At 49.8% G+C, this 21,538-nt stretch overlaps 1 protein-coding gene across 10 annotated transcripts in view; it reads left to right on the forward strand.

The window, feature by feature from the left end:
• Nucleotides 1-21,538, forward strand: part of PLEKHA6 (pleckstrin homology domain containing A6) — a 140,713-nt gene that overhangs the window by 18,991 nt on the left and 100,184 nt on the right. For 7 of the 10 annotated variants that reach the window (XM_077886787.1, XM_077886786.1, XM_077886788.1 and 4 more), the window contains exon 1: nt 9,590-9,714. The exons of 1 other annotated variant lie outside the window; for it this stretch is intronic. Coding sequence is in view for 1 of the 9 variants with exons in the window: in XM_077886789.1 (XP_077742915.1) it covers nt 9,653-9,714 (62 nt within the window). In the remaining 8 variants the exon portion in view is untranslated. Of the gene's footprint in view, nt 1-668; nt 944-9,575; nt 9,715-21,538 lie in introns of those variants that run through there. 2 more of the 10 variants (XM_077886797.1, XM_077886789.1) reach the window with 2 other exon arrangements.

A 21,538-nucleotide genomic window follows, 5' to 3' on the forward strand; every position in this document is an offset into this window, starting at 1 on the left:
AGAAGGAAACCGAGCCAGAGAAACAGAGAGATTGCAAGAGAGATCTTTTAATGGCACGGGCTTGCAGAAATGGGGCTGCAGTCCTATTGTCTGAAGCCCTCCCTCCGCCTCTGAACAGACACAGGCACCCCCTGGCTTGGTGGGCGTCCCTGCCTAAGATCACTGGAGACCATTTGGGCTGGAGACCTAGGAGGTCCTGGAACCTTGTAATGGGCTCCAACCAGCTCCAGAGGTTATTTCATGAAATTACATGTACTGGGGGAGAGGGGATGTGAAGGCACCAGGGCCCCTCCCAAGCCCTCTTGACACCCAGAAGTGTGCCCATCTCTAGGGTAGAGAGCCACAGAGAAGAAAGGGAACCATGGCAGGTCTGGTGAGTCCTCATGATGCCAGACCCCCCGGGCACCTTCTGGTTCCCTGCACTCTAGTGGGAGAACAGCAAACTGCGGCGTACATGGAGGAGGGGGGCCCTGGATCCCCTTTAAGGGGGGCAACTCTTCTTGGTGATGGGAGGCTAGGAAGGCTGTGCTGAACTACTCCATCCTCCCCTGGGCAGGATGTATGGGTGGTTAGCAGCTTGTCGCTGGTGTGGATGGAGTTAAACCTTTCCAGGGACTATTTACTCCTGATCCTAAGTGACAGCTTGGGGAGGGAGAGTCACGTGGCCCTGAAATCCCCGCGGGAGCCGATGGAGCATGCCCAGCTGCTTCTGCCTGGGAAAGATGCTGGATCCTGCAGTCACCACAACAGCATCCTCTCCCCGCGCCAGGGACCTGCCAGCCAGAGAGATGACTGATTAGAACGATTCAGATCCAGAGCCCCGCTCTTCAGAAGGGGGCCCTGAGGGGCGGGGGAGGAGGACCCCAGCTGGAGCTGGGGGAGGGGTGCCTTGGGGCGCGGAGAGTTCTAGCTTTTCAACGCGGGGCTCACACCTCTGAAGCCGGTGAGTCTGTTCTGATGCATCATATAGATGAGGCGGGAGGAGGAAGGCTGTGCTCTGGTCAGGCTGGCAGCCGCCCGCCGTGTGAGTCTGGGCTGCTGGCACTGCGGTGCCACTGCCTTCCCCATCCCTCATTCTTGGCAGCCTTACTTGGGGATCATGGATGCTGAGAATGCTAATTATAACCCGCTCTGTGCCCTCACCCCCACCTCCAGAATCCCCAGTAAAGGCTGATGTTGGAATTTATTGCATTTGAATTGCATCTCTTGGGTGAGGCCAGCTTTGGGGCTGCCAGCTTCCTAGGGTCTAACTGGGCACCCCCCCACCCCAGCCTGGCGAGAGCAAAGAGGCCAGCCCCACCCTGCCTCTGATCTTGCCAGAAGTGAGTTGAGAGCCAGTGGGAAGGAGAGATGGAAGGGTTCCAGGGGTCAGGCTCGGGTCAGCCCCAGAGACTCACCTCCCACAGTGTGGTGAGGGGTTCGGGGGGCCACTGAGGCTCTTGGATTGCTAGGAGCATCTGATCTCTGGGATCCCAGAATTAGTGGGGAGCACCAGAGGAGCTGAGGCCTGGTACGTAGGCCCGAGGGGATGGGTTTATCATGTGGGATCAAGCTGCAGCTAGCAGAGCCTCAGTCTCATTGTGTGAGGTTCTGGGCAAAGGAACAAGGTGGTGGAGCTGGCAGAGAGGGGTGGTGAGAGATCAGGTGGGGGGTAGGGAGGGAGGTAGGTAGGAAGGCGGCAGGAGAGGAGAGAAGAGGCTAGAGAGATGATATCTATGACCAGGGTCGAGCCAGAGAAGGGAAGAGAGGGGGCCGGAGCCTGGGAAGGCCAGAGATGGGAGAGCCAGCCCCAGGGCACAGGGGTGGGGAGGGCTGCAGAAAGGGGAACACTGTGCGGTGCGAGGGGGTGGGGTTAGAGTCTGAGCCGGAGAAGGTGGAGGCCTTCTGAGCTTGCAGTTCTTCCCCTATCCCTATAAACCCCTTGCCCTCCATCTGGCCATTTGAGTGGCTTGCTCTGTTGGGGATCCCTGAATGCCCAGGGTGGGAGCCCTGTGGTCATGTCTCTGCCTGAGCTTGCTGTCCAGATGGGCTTGTCCAGATCCTCAGCACCCGCCCTCCAAATCCTCCAAATCCCGGCTTCCAGGCCCCTCTGGGGTGTGTGGAGCTGGGGAGGATTTCTGTGGCCTTCCACCTCAGAGCAGCTGCATTTCAGCTTGGGCTGGAGATGAGCAGATTCTGGTGGTGGAGAGGAGGCAGGAGGGAGGCTCTGCCACTCAGTGGGGGTGCTGGCTCCTGGCAGGAAGGGGTGGTGGCCTGAGGCTGGGAGCCATCGCCAGGTGCGGGCCGCAGGAGGGGCCAGGGCAGCCCCTGGGTTTCCCCACGGGGCTCACGGGGGCGCAGGGTGCTGGGCTGCAGAGGGGAATCCTTAAAGTCCTTGGTTTCCCAATCAGTGGCGAGGTGATGGCTGTGCTAGTGCTGCCGGGTAATTAATCCTGGCGGGCGGCTGCACGGCCTCCAGACAATGGGGTTTGGGTTTTTTTTTTTGCCGGGTTCAGCTTTTTTTTTCCGTCTTCACAGGAAGGTGACAGTGCAGGACGCGTTACACTGATAATTACTTTTAACGTGTCTGCCTAGATTATTGAGTCGGATTCTGGCCGCTCCGTGTAGATGAGATGATTGCGGAGGAAGTGAGCAAGCGGGGCAGCCCGCCCCGGCTCCCAGGCTGACAGCAGGGCCTGCCCGGGCCAGTGGCCTCGGGGCACAGGAGATGGGCCCCAGGGGTGCCCGGGGGCAGTGGGCAGGGGCTGCTGCGCCCAGGGGGGTCCGGACCAGGGCGAAGGGGCGCCCCCTCAGCCGCTGTCTTCCTCGCTGGCCAGAGCAAGGTTCCCCAAAGCCACTGGCACCGAGCTGGGCGCCTGGTGGGGACCCAGCCCCCGTGGGTGCCCCAGGGGAGGGTCAGGAGGAAGAGGACCACCACGGGCGGCCGTCGGGGGCTGCGGGCGCTGGTTGTCAGAGCCTTGGCGCAGTGGCTGGAGCCCTGGGCTGACCTGGTCTGGGAGCCGGCGCCGTAGGAGTGAGACGACTTAGCCAGGCCCGTCTCCCACCTCTTAAAAACACACTTAGAGAGGAAGGAAGGCTTCGGTTGGGGAACGTTTAGAAATAAATGTGGAACAGAGACGAAGGGGACCTGAGGCAGGCCGAGTGGGGCCCTCCCCGGGGCAGTCAGTCATCCAGGTGGGCTCCTGCCCAGCACCCGCACCTCCCGATGCCTGCCAGAGACCATTCGGTCTGGCCTCCCTCGGATCCCACATGAGCCCTCTGTTCCCTCCCTGGTGGGAGCACCAGCCTCCAGCGACGGGGAGTTCATTACCTCACCAGGCAGCCTCCTCCATGGTTAGAACATTCCTCTATGCAGAATCAAAACCCACCCACTTCTAAGCTCTGCCCTATGGTTCTGATTCTTTGAAGCAGCACAAAGCAAGTCAGCTCTTTTTCCCGTGGTGATAAAGATGGTTTTCTTCATATTAAAATAGCCTATAATAATGTGGGGATGTAATATAGTTTATGTAACCAGTTTTGTATTGGACATTTAGGTTGTTACCCTTATTTTTCTTTTCCAAATAACATGAACATTTGTGTATGTCAGGCTTTTTCTGTGTTTTGGATTCTTTCCTTAGGATAAATCCCAAGACACAGAATTAATGCGATAAAGTATATACATTAAAAAAATAAAAAATAAATAAATAAAAATAAAAAAATATGATTCTGAGTTGAGAAGTAATAATACATACTCATTAAAAAAATAGAAAAACATATAGAGAAAAGATAAAAATTACCCATAATTGTCTGTCTCAGAGATTTGGTATATGATTTTACCATTTTGATACATATATGTTTTTATGAATTCATATACAGACATGTAACTATAGTATCAAAATATGCATCTATACTATTAAAATTTTGGACCAAGTATATATATTTTTTGTCACTTATATCGGTGGTTTTCCTAATGTTTTATTATGTATCTGTTCTATTTAATTAACCCCTTCGTTAAAGTAGGTGTTTCCAGTTTTTGGTTTTAGAAGCAGCAATGCAGTAAACATAGAACTATCTGGATCTTTGCACATATCAATGGTTTTTTCCCCTTAGGTTACATTTCTAAAAATGGAATCGCTGTGCTTTTTTATTTTTATTTTTTTAAAGTTTTTATAGTTTAATTTTCTGGTGCTGGTCATCACAAATGCCCTCCTTAATCCCCATCACCTGTTTCACCCAACCCCCAACCACCTCCTCTTTGGGATCCACCAGTTTGCTCTCCACAGTTAAGAGTGTTTCTTGGTTTGTTTCTCTCTCTCCACCTCCCTTTGCTAGTTTGTTTTGTTTCTTAAATTCCACGTATGACTGAGTTCATATGGTATTTCTCTTTGTCTGACTTCCTTAACTTAGCATAATTCTCTCTAGCTCCATCCGTGTCATTGCAAATGGCAAGATTTCATTCTTTCTGAGTAATGGCCAAGTAATATTCCATTGTGTATAATATATATAAAATGGAACCATTCTTTCATCTATGCATGGGCACTGGAGCTGCTTCCATATCTTGCCTCTTGCAGATAATGCTGCTATAAACATAAGGGTGCATAGATAATGCTGCTATAAACATAAGGGTGCATTCAAACAATACCTTTGAATTAGTATTTGTGTATTCTTCAGGTAAATACCCAGTAGTGCAATTGCTGGATCATAGGGTAGTTCTATTTGTAACTTTGTGAGGAACTTCCAACCTCCAAACTGTTTACCACACTGACTGCCCTAGTTTGCATTCCCACCAACAGGGAATTGCTGTATTTTAAAATATTTTGACATATTTTGCCAAATTCTTTGTTGGAAATTACTAATTTACATTCCCGGCAGTTGCACTTGAGAACGTGTTTTGTTACACGAGCACTAGCATTGAGCATTACAACATTTTCATTGCTTTCATCCATCACTTCTTCATTGTTTTAACCTATTTGTTTGATTAGTAGTGAGATTTACAGTTTTATTTATTTATTTTTAAAGATTTTATTTATTTATTCATGAGAGACACAGAGAGTGAGAGGCACAGACACAGGCAGAGGGAGAAGCAGGCTCCATGCAGGGAGCCCCATGTGGGACCCGATCCCGGGTCTCCAGGATCACGCCCCGGGCTGAAGGCGGCGCTAAACCACTGAGCCACTGGGGGTTCCCAGATTTACAGTTTTAAAATTAGATTTTTAAAGTATGAATAATCCATCTGTTGTCATTTGTTTGTCGAGTCTTTGGTTTTTCCTAAAAGGCAGTTTAGTGCAGTTGTCAAGATGGCAGTGACAGTGGCCAAGGGAATTGGGGTTGAATCTGGGCTCTGTCACTTACTGTGCGGTACAACCTTGACAGTGACTTAATCTCTCTATGCCTCAGTTTCTCCATCTGTAAAATGTAGGTAACAATGTTACCTATTTTATAGACTTTATTTTTTTAAGATTTTATTTATTAATGAGAGACACACACACACACACACACAGACAGAGACACAGGCAGTGGGAGAAGCAGGCTCCATGCCGGGAGCCCGACATGGGACTCGATCCCGGGTCTCCAGGATTAGGCCCCGGGCTGAAGGCAGTGCTAAACCGCTGAGCCACCCGGGCCGCCCTTTCATAGACTTTATTATTTTTTTTATTATTATTTTTAAAAATATTTATTTATTTATTTATTTATTTATTTATTTATTCAGAGAGAGCGAGAGAGAGGCAGAGACACAGGCAGAGGGAGAAGCAGGCTCCATGCAGGAAGTCCGACGTGGGACTCGATCCCGGGTCTCCAGGATTAGGCCCCGGGCTGAAGGCAGTGCTAAACTGCTGAGCCACCCGGGCCGCCTTTCATAGACTTTATTTTTTATTATTATTATTTTTTTAAAAGATTTATTTATTTATTCAGAGAGAGCGAGAGAGAGGCAGAGACACAGGCAGAGGGAGAAGCAGGCTCCATGCAGGAAGTCCAACGTGGGACTCGATCCTGGGTCTCCAGGATCACACCCCGGGCTGCAGGTGGCGCTAAACCGCTGTGCCACTGGGGCTGCCCTTTCATAGACTTAAAAAAAAAAAAAGATTTTATGTGTTTATTCATGAGAGAGAAGCAGAGATACAGGCAGACACAGGCAGAGGGAGAAGCAGACTCCCTCTGGGGAGACTGGTTCAGGACTTGATCCCAGGACCCTGGGATCACGCCCTGAGCCAAAGGCAGATGCTCAGCCGCTGAGCCACCCAGGCACCCCTATTTCATGGACTTCTTGTGGAGATAGGTGAGGTCACATTTGTGGAGCAGTTGGAATCATCCCGAGCAGACCGACACACGTGTTTGTTATTATTACCTAACTATTGTTGGTTTGTGTGAAAAACACAGAGATCTGAAGACAGTATCAAGATCTCTCTCCCTCCAGGCCCCCCAGGCCTCCTTGTCCTAGGCTAACAACCCCTATTCCTCCAATGACCCCACTTCCTTTCTCAGTCTTCCCTGGAGCCTCACAGGAGGTGTGGTCTCACCAGCACAAAACATGGGGAGGCAACCATGCCCCATTTCCAGGAGGATCCCCTGGAATGTCATACTTCTAGGCACTTCTGGCAGGTGCCTGGATGAAGGGTATTTGGCTCCTCCAGTGTCTTCTGTGAATAGGACACTGTGCTGGAGGCCTCTCCCCTGTGTATATCCTTCCTGACCTCTCCTTATCACATCTATCCAGAGTGTGCCCCATTCCTGTGAGCCCTCTTTGCACTTCCCAAAGTAGCAGTAGGCGATCTGATAAATTAATTCTGGTCTGTGTGTTAGTAAGAGAGAGTGGGTACACGTCCTGTCCGGGTTGTAGAAAGAATGCCCATCTGGAACTTGAAGACATAGATAGACTCAAATTCTGGTCCAAATTAGCAGCTGTGTGATTTGTAATAAACCACTTAATCTCTCTTGAGCTTTTGTTTCCTGTTCCGAAAAATGTAGTATCATTACCCATTTAACTAGTTGACCGCCAGGAGGGTGGTATTTATGGAGGTGTTTTGGAAACTACAGATAATTATACCAATGTCAGTTACTAATAGACGTGTGTGTTTGAACGATGTATATCAGAAGGTAGTACTTTAACTCGAAGATCAGACCAGAACCAAGGTGGGTTGCTAGGAAATGTGTTTAGGGCTGACGGCATTCATGGTGACTGTCAAATCCTCCTCCCTGGTTTATATAGTCCCTCTTAAGGGTTGATCCTGACTGTGTGAATTCAGGAAATAAGGTGGGGCACATCAAGCTAATCTGATCAACATTCATGGATGTTCAGGCTTTACTCCTTCAGGGCCTAGGGTCTCTCTCCATGGTGGAGGTGAGGTCCCTCCTTAGCTCTGACATTGCCATGTCTACCCCATCTGGCTCATCATTACCTGAAAACCTGAGTCTGTAATTACAAGGGCCAGTTTGCTTTTAATTAACCTAATGCTTGCTATTAGCCTGTTCAATTCACCCCAGCCTCTGGTAGTAGGGTCATTTTTCTGATTTTGCTTGGTTTTTGGGTCCTCTTTAGCATCAGTGGGCCATCCAGAGACATCCAAGCCTGCTTGCCTCTACCTACACCTGTGGCTGCCAGGCTGAAGAATTGAAGAGGTCATAGGGGGAGGTGGGAGCATGCCAACAGAGGTGTGGATTTGTTAGCATCGCAAGTGAGGTCCAGAGCCAGGTTCCCTCCTTCTAATCCAGTGCTCTTCCCCTTCTGAGCTTCAATTTCCTCATCTCAAAAATGGGAGTAACAATTCCTGCCCTGTCAGCAACACTGAGGTCCAAATGAGCTAATGTAGGCAGTGGGTATGTGTGTAAAACCATGCTACGAGAAACTGCTTTATCACATCTGATGTGAGAGCCCTGTGGAGTTATACAAAGTCTCAGTGTCCTTGGACCCCTGCCTGGTAATTCCTGGTTCCATTGTCTTCTCATCCTGCCCTCTCTCCTCCAAACCATGGCTGATTCGAGGGCATTGGCACAGAGCAGGTTCTCAATAAGTGTTGGCTGGTTATATGGAGCTTTGGGTGGGAGGGAATTCGGCTCAAGGAAACAGTCATGAGAAAGCCTTTGATGGTGTGTGTTTGGGAGGGCATTCATTCCCTGTGCTCCTCAGCCTTGCCCCTCATCCCTCAAAAGTGCGTTGCTTCAAGGGGAGAGATGGTCTTAACTTGTCTGCCTTTGGGATGTTTCCTACAGAGCCAGGCACATAGCAGTTGTTTGGTAACTGCTTTTCGAATGAATGAATGGAATGGTTGAGTGAATGAGTGAGGCAGGGTGTTGTGGTAGAGAGAGCGTGGCATTGACCGTCTGATGAATAGGGCTTGGAATCCTGGCCTCACCACTTTCTTCTGGCAAATATTTACTGTGTGTTCATTATGTACCAAGCAGGTACGAGGTTACAAAAATGAAATTTTAAATTCACAGTCTAGTAAGAGAGCAGACATGTGAGCAAATAATTGTCCTGTATGTGATAGAGACATATGCTACCTATGTTGGGGAGCAAAAAAGAAAGTGATAGAGTTTCCTGGAAAAGAAAGGATTCCTGAGGAAGTGGCCTGAAGCTGGAGCTCATGAGTTTCTCACGAGAACTAAACCCTCCTTTGCAGGGGTAAGGACGAAATGAAATAAAATAATATGAACAAAACATCTGACACTGAGGAATCTTCTTTTTAAAGATTTATTTATTTATGATAGACAGAGAGAGAGAGAGAGAGGGGGGGGCAGAGACACAGGAGGGAGAAGCAGGCTCCACGCAGGGAGCCCGACATGGGACTTGATCCCGGGACTCCAGGATCGTGCTCTGGGCCAAAGGCAGGCGATAAACCGCTGAGCCACCAGGGATCCCCACTGAGGAATCTTTTAATAAATGTTAAAATTGTTTCCTTGAAGGAGGAGGGGGGCTGGTTGGTGGGGGAAGGACGGGAGTAAGGAGCCCAGGAGTCTCCGAAGCTGACCCACAGAGCTGCACTTCTTGGCTCTGCCAGTTGAGAGCTGTGTGACTGGGGGACGAGTTCCCTGACTGCTGCAAGTCTCAGCTGCTGTGTTTGCAAAGTGGGGACAGGGCATGTGTTGTCCGAATCAGTGGGGAGGCTCTGCACAAGGCCCCTAGAACAGGCTTGGCACACAGTAGGTACTAGAGAACGTGAGCTCTCGGGTTATGGCCAGGCTATCTCGTGGAGAGACTCCATCCGCAGGCAGACGTTGACTCCCAGATCTGCTCAGAAAGGAAGGCGGGTGAGGGGCGCCCTGGCTCCAGCTGAGCTTGGTCTGAGCCGCCCCACAACTCTGCCGGGGGTCGGGTCGGGGAAAGAGGCCTGTGGCTGCCGCTCCGGAGAGCGGGGAGCGGGGAGCTGGCCTCAGGGACACTAAGATGTGGTCCCCTGACGGCAGGAACTTAATTCCCTCAGGCACGTAGGCCCAGCCCAGGCCAGGCCTGCCAGCGCCGCATCCCAGGGTCCTGTCACCTGACTGGTCCCTGACCTTCCTCAGCGAGGCAGCCTGGCGGGCCTTGCTGGGTTGCCATGGTAACTGGCAGCCTCCCAGCTGGGTTGCCCGGGTAACCAGTTAGCTGGTATTGGGGGAGGGGGAGGGAGGTGTGGGGGGGTGAGCCTCCGAGAGGCAGAGAAGGACAAGGGCGGGACCAAGACAAGACAAATCCCAGATGCCCCCAGCACAGCCCTCTCCTCTCTCCCTCATGGGATTGGGAAAGCCGGAGAAAGGCAGGTAGGAAAGGATGCGGTGTTGTTTCCTGCCGTGCGTGTGCGTGTGCGTGTGCGTGTGCGTGTGTGTGTGTTTTGTGGGGTGAATTGTCTTGGCCAGTGCAGGATGCTTGGAAAATTTGACAGGGTCTGGCAGGATTTCCTAGGCAGGGATAAAGGCAGTAGGGTCCAGAGGGGAGGCCGTGGACCGTCCAAACTCAGATCTCAATCCTGGCCCCTCTAGCCCCTGGGCAGCTTCACCCTCTTTGAGCTCTGATTTCCTCATCTGTAGAATGGAGGTGCTAACAGAGCTCCAGGGACATTGTTTGGGACAGTGGCTGGCACTGTCAATGGTGGTTTCCTGCTCTCCTTCTATTCTGACTTTCTATTCTGTGGATGCTTTCCAGCCGCCAAGGGCTCGGATGTGGGGCCCACCCTGGTCCCTGTGGCAGGGAGGGTCGGAGTCCTTGTGAGCCCAGAGGCGCGGCTCTCGCCCTCAAGGAGTTTGCCATCCTCTCCTGCTGAGGACAGGAAGCAAGGTCTACAAGTGGGAACGTCCACAAGGAAGTTTTCAAAGTAAGACCTAACTGAAATTTTTACTGCAACCGGTAGGGATACCTTTTCTGTCAGAACCCAGTAGACACGTGTGTGTTACCCTAACTGTGTGTGCTGCCTGCTAGCTTCCTGTTATGTTTTAGTCTAGTCTGGCCTGTTTTGTATCAAAAAAAAAAAAAAAAGTCTCAACTCTTGAGTTCGATTTCACATGCACCAGTGGGTCACCACCTTCAGTGTGAGAAGCCCTAAGAGAGAGAGTGGAAACCAAAGTTCCCCGCGGGTGCGTGTAGGACCTCAGGCTTCTCTCACCTTCCATGAGTCATGTCATCTGTTCGGATCCTTACGACTCTAGTCTGAGAGGTAGCTGAGGCTCAGAGGTCATATGACTTGGCCAGGGTCACACATGCAGTTTGCCCAGGGTTGTAGAGCCACGCCTCGAACCGAGGTCTCTGTGGCTCAGGTTCATGGGGCATCCCTGAGTGTGCTGGATCTGATGCTGTGAGAGGAGTCGAAGGGTTCTTCTTGACGGGGGGATACTGGGATCTGAAGACCCAAAAGGATCTGTCCCAGCCATCTCGAAATCAAGGCTCTGGAGCTGAGACCAGAACCCGGTGCCTCTTGTCTACTGTTGCAGAGAGAGGAGAGACTGGGCGCCCAGGAGAGCTGCCGAACAATGAGGCTGAGTGTGGAGCAACTAGTGTGTTCCCCTCAGTGGTTGTGACGTAGCGAGTCCAGAAGGGAGGGAGTGAGCCTGGCTGCCCTGAAGCCCACCTCTCCCGACAAGCTTTTCTGGTTGCTGAGCCAGGCTGGGTACAGCTGTGAGGAAAGATTCCGTGTCGGGGTCCTGAAGCCATGCCTAAGGCCTCAGGCTTCTGGAAGATTTTCGGACAGGAAAGACTTAAGCCAGTCCCCCGAGAAGCAGAGCGTTTGATTGTCTACCTCCTGAACTACAAGGGAAATGATGGTTGGCAGGAGGCCTGCCAAGGGTGGACTTGACCACAGAGCAGGTTCTGCTGGAGGAGTGGCTGGAGGCCGGAGGGCGGGAGCGGCTCTGGAAAACGCAGGCAGAATCTAGCCCTATAAATATTTACTGTGATAAATTCAAGATAAAGCCTGGAATAAGAATTACGAGCACGTGGAGGAGTCCGTACGCTGGGCTCTGTTTTCATCCATGCTGTGAGGATGTAGCCTGTCTCTCGACCCCTCCGGACTCAGTTGTCCCGTTCGTTCGTAGGGGCTCAGTGGCTGGTGCTCTTCAATCCTCTCCCTCCACAGACTTTGCCCTTTGCAAACAGACCGGGCGAGGCATTCACAGCAGAGAGGCATTTCCTTTCCGTCTGGGCGTTTGCCCTTTCCAGCCCTACATGTCGCCCACAGCACAAAAAGCTGCCCCACCTGCCAGGTGCTAGAAGAGGGGAAAGAGGAGTAGCGTGGTGGGGCCACAGTGTGTGCAGGGGCTGTGGCCCTGGGGAAGCCATGGGGCAGGGTACGCTTCACCTCTGGCTTTATTCTTGGCTCTCTGGGATTATTGCTCATTTATTCAGCACCCGCTGATTTGAACGTCAACATTTCCAAAGGTAAAAATGAGAGCAGTTGGGGGTATCTTGTCCGGGCCCCTGATCTCAGGCTCTTGCTGCCTTTGTAACGTATCAGGCCAGGGTGATGGGTATGTGACCAGGAATTCTGCCGGAATTCAAGTGGGATGGAAGTTTCTGTCTGAGGCTGGGTGAATCGAGGCTGGGGAGGTAGGTTTCCAATAAGAAGAATCACTGGCTTAGGATCACACAAGGAGGCTGTGCCTTTGCTTGAGGGTAAACTGATTCACACTCTGAAGTTGGATGAGTATCTTAAAGGGGCCCCTTATCTCTGTACCTGTATACTCTGCATGGACCCAATATACTGTAAACTATATTCCCTCCAGCCTGTCGAGGGGGACTTGACTCTTTATCTGTGAAGAACTTGTATTTCTTAGACAATGGGCCACTTCAGACCACATTGAAAGGTGGGGGAAGAATCAGAATTAGAATTTTTAAAAAAGATTTTATTTATTTATTCAAGAGAGACACACAGAGAGAGAAGTAGAGACACAGGCAGAGGGAGAAGCAGGCTCCCTGCAGGCAGCCTAATGTAGGACTTGACCCCAGGACTCTGGGATCACAACCTGAGCCAAAAGCAGATGCTCAATAACTGAGCCACCCAGGTGCTCCTGGAACTAGAATTTGTGGATGTGTCTGTATTTCCTGCTCAAACTCCCTCCTTACCCCTGGTGTGACCCAAGTGTGAACGCAAGCATATTAGTTTGTGTGGGGATCATGGAGATGGGTGTGGAGAGGTAGCATGGGACCGTTCGTTTGGCTCCACTTTATTGTGACAGCCCCCGATAGTCATGGCTCATTTCTGGCTGCTCAGGGGTGCCCAGCTGGCCACCTCTCCCCCAGGTGCTCAGGCCCTGTGTCCTGGGAGATGCCAAGGGTAGCTGCTGCCACCTGGAGCAGCAGGAGTGTGTACGTGTGTTCCTGGTATGTTCATGTGCATATAGGGACACCCATCAGCTGTTCTTGGTCTGAACAGGGGCCCTTCAGACCATGCATAAAGAAAGTCACCTGGGCATTGCTGAAGCAGAGGCTTGGAGGCAGAGCTGGAGGGTTTCTTGGAGGGAAAGTCAGAGAGCATATCCAGTGTGGGTCCCTACAGCTCCTCCTGCCACACCCAACTGAAGGAGGGGGTTATCTAACAGAGGAAACTCCTCGAGGAGCTATAGCCTCCTCTTGCAGCGCTGGCCTTCTCAGAACCCAGAAACCCTACGTCCTCATTTAAACCCAACTTAACCCTCCAGGGGTAGCCTGCAGAGTGGGCTTGACTCATTCCCTTCTTTTCCCTGTCTGCTGCTCTGAAATGTTTTGGGTCTGCTCTGAGAGGCTTTATCACTGGGGTCACTTTGTGTGACTACCAGCTGTACAGGGCTGATGCTGTGGGGGGGCTGTACCACAGGCAGGTACACATGGGTTCTGAGGGAACGGACGTGGAGACCCTATAGACCTGCCTCATGGTGGCAGATCGCGCCCATGAAGGAAGCAGGAAAGCATAGGAAAAATCAAGACCTCTGGAAGAGCAGATGGAGAGCGTGTACCATTGGACGGGCTCCCTCTGGCCAGCCGTTCTGGAGGCAGAGCGGCAGGGCCACGGCGACAGAGACAGTGTCTAGGCCTCGAAGACACTGTTGAATCTAAGCGGAAAGCCTGGTTGGTCCCAGCATCTCCCAAATCTGCTGTTGTCAGAACCAAGGCCTAGTCAGGAACACTTATACTTGCTAAGTTATATTTTTAAAAGTATTCTTTTATTGGTTGAAACATCCAGTTGGAAATAGAAGTTGTTCTGAAATATTTTCATTCACATATGTTCCTCTCTCTGATAAACGTCTGTCTTTCCACAGTGATTAGCATAGTGTCTGGACACAGCTGGTGCTTGACCACACCTTCCCCCACCTTCCCTGGGCATTACGCTTGCGGGTGGAGCGACGTGCAAGAGGAATAAGATAGGAAGCCGCTCTCAGCCCGGATCTTTCTGTGGGCTGAGATTTTAGCTTTCTCTACTTTCTGGCTCAGAGCCAGGATCCCTGTCTCCCAGTCACTGGCTGAAGGGTTTACAGGGTAGAGTTTGAGGATATCTTCTACATCCTTCTCTGCTTTTCTCCTTGGAGACACGGCTTTGTGCCTCACCCTGGGGGTACTCAGATAATGTGAATAAGATGCTGGCCCACTGTAGAATTTGGGTTAGGAAACGCCAAACCTCTTTCATTCTATTTATGATGATTGTATATTTTTAATATTTCTTTGAGAAGGAGCGAGGTATTTTTGGCCAGCTTAGAGGAGTTTATCACTCCCACAAGAACCTGATAACAGGTCAGGGGAAGGAGATGTGAGCAGAATCTCTTTTGCATATTTCCCACAATCCTTCCTCCTGCTCAATTTCTTAACCATCCTGGGCAGGTTGTCGTCCGGGCATTGCTGTCACTTTCTCTCCTTCACACACAGAAGATTCTGTGGCCAAGTCCAGGCTAAATGTAGCTCATTTTAAACACTGTGCTCGGGTGTCAGAGTCTTTTTTTCTACACAGAGAGACCAGGACAGGAGAGTGACCTGGAATCTCAGCCTTGGAAGCAGCCTTGCATTTGGTTCAGTGCTTCCCAAGATAGGAGTCACCTTTCCAGGGTCCTTGACACGCGGTCAGCCAGCACCACTGGATTCCCCCAGGGACTAGCGGCACTGCTCGGGGAGGCACCCTTGCTCCCTGTTGGACAGCTTTAGCTCATAACCTTCCTTAACACTGAACTTACATTGATCTTCTACCCTTTGTTACATTTGTCTTGATTCTTTGGTTTTAAGAGTCAGAAAAGTGTCGAGAGACAATATGACAACAGTAGGAAAAATATAGGCTCTCAGGCCGTCTGCCTCGGCCTGCACTTGACTTCACACTTGCCACCTGTGTGATTCTTAACCTCTCTGATTCTCAGTTTATGCATCTGTATAATGTGAGGGGTAATGGTACTTACCTCATAGGGTTGTTGAGAGGATTAAGCCAATGAATACATGTAAAAAGCTTGGAACAGGGAGCGCCTGGGTGGCTTAGTCGGTTATAAGTGTCCAACTCTTGATTTCAGCTCGGGTAATGATCTCAGGGTTGCAAGATCGAGCCCCACACTGGGCACTGTGCTCAACAGGCAGTCTGCTTGAAATTCTCTCTCCCCTTCTTCCTCTGCTCCTCCCCACCCCCCACATGCTGTTTTTCTCTCCCTAAAATAAATAAAAATCTTTTTTAAAAAATTAAAAAGCTGAGAACAGGGCCTGGCAACTACAAGACACTTGGCTCATGTTAGCTGTCGTTCTTTTAAACTGTCTAGAATTGAATACAATACTCCAGATGTGGCCTATTCAACAGGACCCTGATGCCCTCTACTTGATTGACAATCTATTTCTATTACCTCAGACTAAGTTTGCAAATCACAGTGTTTAAGTTGAGCTCACTGTATTGAAATCCTCAGGTTCCTTTCCCGTGGACAGCTGTTTAGACCTCCTCTCTCCTACATAAAAGGTGTTATGTGAGTCAGCGGGAAGGTCAGCATCAGGGAGAGCCCAGAGTATCCCTTCACGTTGGTTCCAAGCGCACACAAACCCTCACTGATGCAGCTGGATCCTTTTTGTAATGCCATTCTGCATCGCATGTTCTATTTGGAAAGTCTCTTGACCCACACTGGCCTGAAATGAAAGTCCGCTCCCCGTGGGTCTTTTCTCTCAGTGGGTCTCTTTCACTCTTCTCTGGTCCTCTGATGCACTTGGTTATCGAGTGAGCTGAGCATGTACAGTCAGGACCTTCCTTACCTCTGAATCCAGCTCCTCTACTTCCCAGGCTTACCAGGGAAAGGACACAGGCACCCAAGCATATCCAGAAGGCCTGGATTCAGGGTAAACCTCCGAGAGCCTCTAAACCCTTCCTCTTCGTGGACCAGCAGCATCTACATCACCTGACAGCTTGTTAGAAATGCAGAATCTCAGGCCTTACTTCCAACCTACCAAATCAGAATCTGTGTTTGGCAAGATCTCCCAGGTGACTCATATGTACATTAAAACTTGAGGGATGCCTGGGTGGCTCAGTCAGGTAAGCCACCAATTCTTATCATGATCTCAGGGGTGTGAGTTGGAGCCCCACGTCAGGCTCCGTGCTCAGTGCAGAGTCTGCTTGTCCCTCTTCCTCCTACTGCTTGCGTGCTCGCACCTGCTCTCTCTCAACTACATAATCAAATTTTTAAAGAAACCAAATAAAATAAAATTTGAGAAGTACTGCCCTGCATCGTTACTCAGCTTGGGGTAGGAATGAGGACGAGGGAGGGAAGAATCCTGTCTTCCAAGATCTTGAGATTTGTCCTACTGACCAGCCTCTTAAGGACAGACATAAAACTATTTCTAGGATATTTGATCACAAACTGTCCACATTCTCTGTCTGCCTCTTGGAATGCTAACAATATGGTTTTTCTAAAACATTCATGCACTTTAAGAAAATATAGACTGTAGGGATCCCTGGGTGGTGCAGGGATAAATCATAAAAAAAAAAAAAAAAACTAAAAAAAAGAAAATATAGACTGTATGTGTGTTTTCCCCATTTTATTAGTAACATGCTCTTGAGCATACTTCAGAACCTTTGGATCGTAAGTACAGTTGGAATCATTTAAAGGTTCAGTGGGGCTTTGCAGTTATGAGCTATTTCGTTTTGTTGCTGTTAGGCCATTATTCTAGTATATGGAATCCTGATTCTGCCATAAGCGTGTTAGCTGTGCAGCCAGGCTTTGTCACTAGGAAATCCAGTAGCCTTGCCTTCTGAGCCTTTATGCAAATCATGGATGAAACCGTGGAACATAGCAGGGTCACAGCAGAGCCTGTGGCGCACCCGCACTGTCAGAGATTCATGCCTCCGTTCAGGCAGCATTATTCAGTGCAGTGGCTGTATCCCCACAATCGGATGAGCTGGTTTCAGTTCCAGCTCTGCTCTCTGCTGCCTTTGTCACCTTTGGCAAGGTGTGACCGCCCTAGATGCCCGTTTCTTCTTCTGTAATTGAGGAAATTGAGGTAGTCATCTGCATCCCCTAGGGTGCATTAAAGAAATGCATGTGCCTGGGCCTCCCCCTTCCCCCAAGATCCCCATCCAGATGGTCTGTGGTAGCACTGAGGCATTAGTATTTTAAAAGCTCTCTAGGAAAGAAATAAAAAATAAAAAAAATAAAAATAAAAATAAAAAATAAAAGCTCTCTAGGAAAAATAAAATAAAAATTAAAAACCAAAAAAACCCTCCAAAAACGCTCTCTGGGTCATTCCAGTGTGAAGCCAGGACCCAGAACCATTGAGCTAGATCATCTCTGACATGCATGCTCTGCCCCTCTGATCTCAGAGGCTCCCTGGTGCCTGGTAGACATTTTCTGGGGGCTCTGGCCCCACAGTCTGAGCTCTGCTGGCTGTGGTCCATCGAGTGAAGGCCTGGCTGGATGGTGTAGAACAGTGGCCAGGCACTGGGCATGCCGTGTGGGACTACAGGACACCCTTGCCTTCCCCAAATCCTTGGGATAGCTGCTATCAGCCATGTGCTTTCCTGCCCTTCTGCTCTGGACAAAAGGATCATCTTTGACTTCTCTGATGTTAGCTTCTTTCCTGTGTTTCTGAGTTTGCTGCTTAAGAAAAGTAGCCAAAGGCCAGTGTGAGTCAGTTCCAGGCTAAGCCAGTCAAGATGGCTCCCTGCCTGCTTCCTCTCTTTACCCTATGTTTCTGTCCTCCTCTGTGACTCGGGAGGTGACAGCACCTCTGAGGCTTCAATCGTGCATCTCTTTCCCTTCACAGACCCCCATAGGCCAAGGGCTGCCCTGTGTAGGAGCTGCGGCAGCCCCCCAGGAACCTTGCTGGCAAACCCATGAATGCACTCAGACCCCTCTGACTTGACACTGCGGGGGTCAGAGCACCTGCTGGCCCAGCTTGGCTCTTCTGGGACAGGACAAGACTGACTCCTGTCCCAGGGCTCAGTGTGTCACCATAAGCATCCCTTCCCTGCTTCTGCGGTAGGAGTTCGTCCAAGAGCTGTGCTATCTTGTGTCCCCTTCCTCCCCATGGTTGCTGCTGGGGACCCGAGTGTCTCTGCAGTGGGCTTGTTAATTGGTGCTTCAGCTGGTTGATTGAGTCTAATGGGGGTGAACATTTATTTACCCCGGCAGCCGCCTCTCAGACAGCCGTTAATTGCAGGCACGAGAGAGATAATAATTATGGGATAATGGGTGGCTTTTGTGTGAGTCCTTCTCCTTGCACTGTGTCAGCAAACATGAGGGTTTGTTTTCTAACATTCAGCTACCCTGCCGAGGGGATGCCACAGCCCTGCACACTCTGTCCCTGCTCCCTCCATCCTGTCGTCCAGCGCCACTGCCCCCCCACCTGCCCCCCAGCCTGTGGTTTTGTTCCTGGCTGACAGAGAGAAGGTCCCGTCTTCCAAAATCTCAGCTCCTAATTCCTAGGCCATTGTGACCCCAGTTTTAGGATTTGTGAGGGTTGACTCAGTGCCTTTTTGGAAAGTAGTACATTTATTCATTCATTCATTTATTTATTTATTTATTTATCTATCTATCTATCATCTATCTATTTATTTATTTGTTTGTTTGTTTATTTATTTATTTATTTATTTAGAAAATGGTCTATGTGAATGCCAGACTCTCTGCCTTATTCCATGGGCTCTTCTTATCTTTGTGAATATTTTTACAGCTGTAGTTAGTGTGTGGCCATTGTCCTGGGTCATGCATTTCTTTTTCAGTGTAATGTTATTTCACAGAAATACTTCCAGATATGCCAACAGCACATAGACTTGTCATTTTAAATAGCTATAAATAACTCTGTCGTATTACTTCATTACTGTATTGCTTTTCTCTTATTACTGGGAATTTGGGTTGTTTCCAATTTATTGCTATTATGAATAGCTCTGGTATAAACATTTTTCTATGTTACCGATTTCCATCCCCTCTCCTGAGTTATTTCCCAAGGGAGTAAAGTGAGTTATGAGTTATATTGACCTGGCACCATGTCGGGAAGAGCGGATGGATGGGAGATGGAAGCTGGACCTGCTGGGGGAGCTGGGCTGTTCCCTCCCCACACTGTGCCAGCACACAGCTCCTTTTCACCTTCTCCCCATCCATTTCTCCCCTGCCCTGGCTTCCCTAGTAACAACCCAGCTTAGTAGACACCTGGTCCTCTGCTTATGTATTGACTGCCTCGAGGTGTAGTGGCTTAGAACAGTAATTGTTGTGACCTCTCGGGTTCTCCGGGTTACCTGGGCTCCGCTGGTGTTTACTTGGGTGTCTCCTGCCCTTGGAGTCATCAGAAGGCTGGACTGGGCCAGGCGGGCAGGGTGGCTTCTCATATAGCTATCTTTGGTGCTAAGGAAATTCAGTAGAAGTCACTTCTGGCTGAGGCCATCAGGCCAGACCCCATGGAAGGTGTGTGTGCGTGTGTGTATCTAGGGCTGTTAACCTGAGCACTTACATATACCCTTTCCATGTGACCTGGACTTCCTTCGGTGGTGTGGCAGTTGGTTTCTAGAGGGAGTGTGTCCAGAGAGAGTATTCCAAGAAATCCAAGTGGAAGCTTAAGGCATTTTTTTTTTAACTTTTTGAAAAGTAGTCTCCGTGTCCAATGTGGGGCTTGAACTCTATGTCCAGCGTGGGGCTTGAACTCACAATTCTGAGACCAAGAGTCGCACACTCCACCCACTGAGCCAATCAGGCACCCCTTAAGTCTTCTTTAAAAAAAAAAATTATTTATTCATAGAGACAGAGACGGGGGGGGGGGGGCGGGGAGGCAGAGACACAGGCAGAGGGAGAAGCAGGCACCATGCAGAGAGCCTGACGAGGGACTCGATCCAGGGTCTCCAGGATCACTCCCTGGGCTGCAGGCAGCGCTAAACCACTGCACCACCAGGGCTGCCCCCTTAAGGCTTCTTATGCCCAAGCCTCAGAGTCACACAGCATCACTTCTATTATATTCTGTTGGTCCAACCAAGTCACAAGCTTGCCCCAATGCCCTGGGAGGGAAAGGACTCCACTTCTCAGGAGAGGAGTAGAAAAAAATTTGCTGTCACCTTTGCTCCTCCCACCTAGAAACCAAAAACACATATTGATTAGGATCCCATGAATCCCCTTAGCAGCTGCCTCAGGAGAGGCCAGAAGAAACCTTGCCCCTTCAGGTCCATTCCAAATCTAGCCCTTCCCAATGCTCCAAAGGCATGTGAGCTCTTCTCAGAACTATCCCCATAGCCCTATGAGGGTCATATCTCTCTTCCTGCAGTCTGCTCCCCTCCACTGTCTAAACTCCCAAGGCTCTGGATCTTTGGCTGCCCTGTCCTACAAAACTCTGACACACCTCATGGCATTCAGTTACTCATGGCTTATGGGCTTGGCTTTCTAGATTGTAACCTCCTGCTTGAAGGCAGGCACTCTGTCCTAGTCTTGTCAACCTTCACACCCTACCCTCATGACCTAGTGAATTGCCTAGCATGAAAAGGGCTCCCATAAATTCCCTTTTTTGTACATTGGACACTCCACTGTCTGTTGAATGAATGACTAAATTATCTTATCGAAAGGTGGGACAGGGAAGCGAACAAACATTTACCCGCACCATGTAGGAGCTTTATACATATAAATTATCCTATTTAATTTTTATAGCCGGCCAGAAAGTACATAGTAGTATCTCTGTTTTACAGATGATGAAGCCATGGTTCCAAGATGTTAAATGGTCCGAGGTGACATTGTTGGGTCACGTAGTTAAGAAGTTGTAGAGCTGCAATTCAGACCTATGTGCCTGGGAACTTAGGGCAAACCTTCTTTCCTGTATCCTTAACCTCTTAGAACCTCAGTTTCGTCATCTGTAAAATGGGGAGGATAATACTGGTTTGTTATCTGGATGAAGGGAAGTAAGACCCGCTAAGCATCCTGTGTTTAAGACAGACTAGCCATTCACTTCATGTGGCCTATCATGACGTGACTTCCCATTCTCAAGGGTTTGGCAAACACTGTACATTTGGGATAGCTTTATGGCTAGAGGTGGTTGATGGACCTGCCCTGCTAACATCTTCAGGTTTGTGCGTTGTTCACCAACGCACACATTATTATTCTGGTACACGCTTCCCAGCTACTCCTTCCCTCCCTCTGGAGCATACAGAGAGTCATTTCCCCTGGATTCTCCTCCACTGAGCAACCTCCTACCTTCTTTCTAATCACAGTGCAGACAGCCAGGTCTCAGCCACCCAGGCAGCTTCCTTGTAGCAGCTGGGCCTGGAGATCCCACCCTCCCACATTAATTGCTTTTGTTTGCTCTTTGAAAATTAATTCCAACAAAAGCTCATTAATTCTTTTCCTTTTTCCTCATCCTCATGCTCATGTGCTCCCTTCACCTCTCCTCTCTGACTCCATTTTTGGGTCTCTCTCAGCCTCATCACATATGAGGACCCTGCTCAAGATGAAAGTACAGTGGGGGTGTTCCACGGGAGGAGTTACCGCATGGACGAGGAGGTTGCAGCCCTAGGAAGGGGATTTCATGGTAAAGCTGGGGACAGCAATAATTTATGTCTTTCCTTCCCTGATGCCCTTCCCTCTTATTGCTTTGGCTCTGGCCTCATCATTCTCTGGCTCGAGATGCTGCCTGGGAAGGGAGAGCTGACTAGGCTAGGCGTCCACTAGTCTGGTCTGGTCTTCTGTCCCTTCATTCCAAGCTCAGTTC

The sequence above is a fragment of the Canis aureus genome, chromosome 38 (assembly GCF_053574225.1).
Source record: "Canis aureus isolate CA01 chromosome 38, VMU_Caureus_v.1.0, whole genome shotgun sequence".
NCBI lineage: Eukaryota > Metazoa > Chordata > Mammalia > Carnivora > Canidae > Canis > Canis aureus.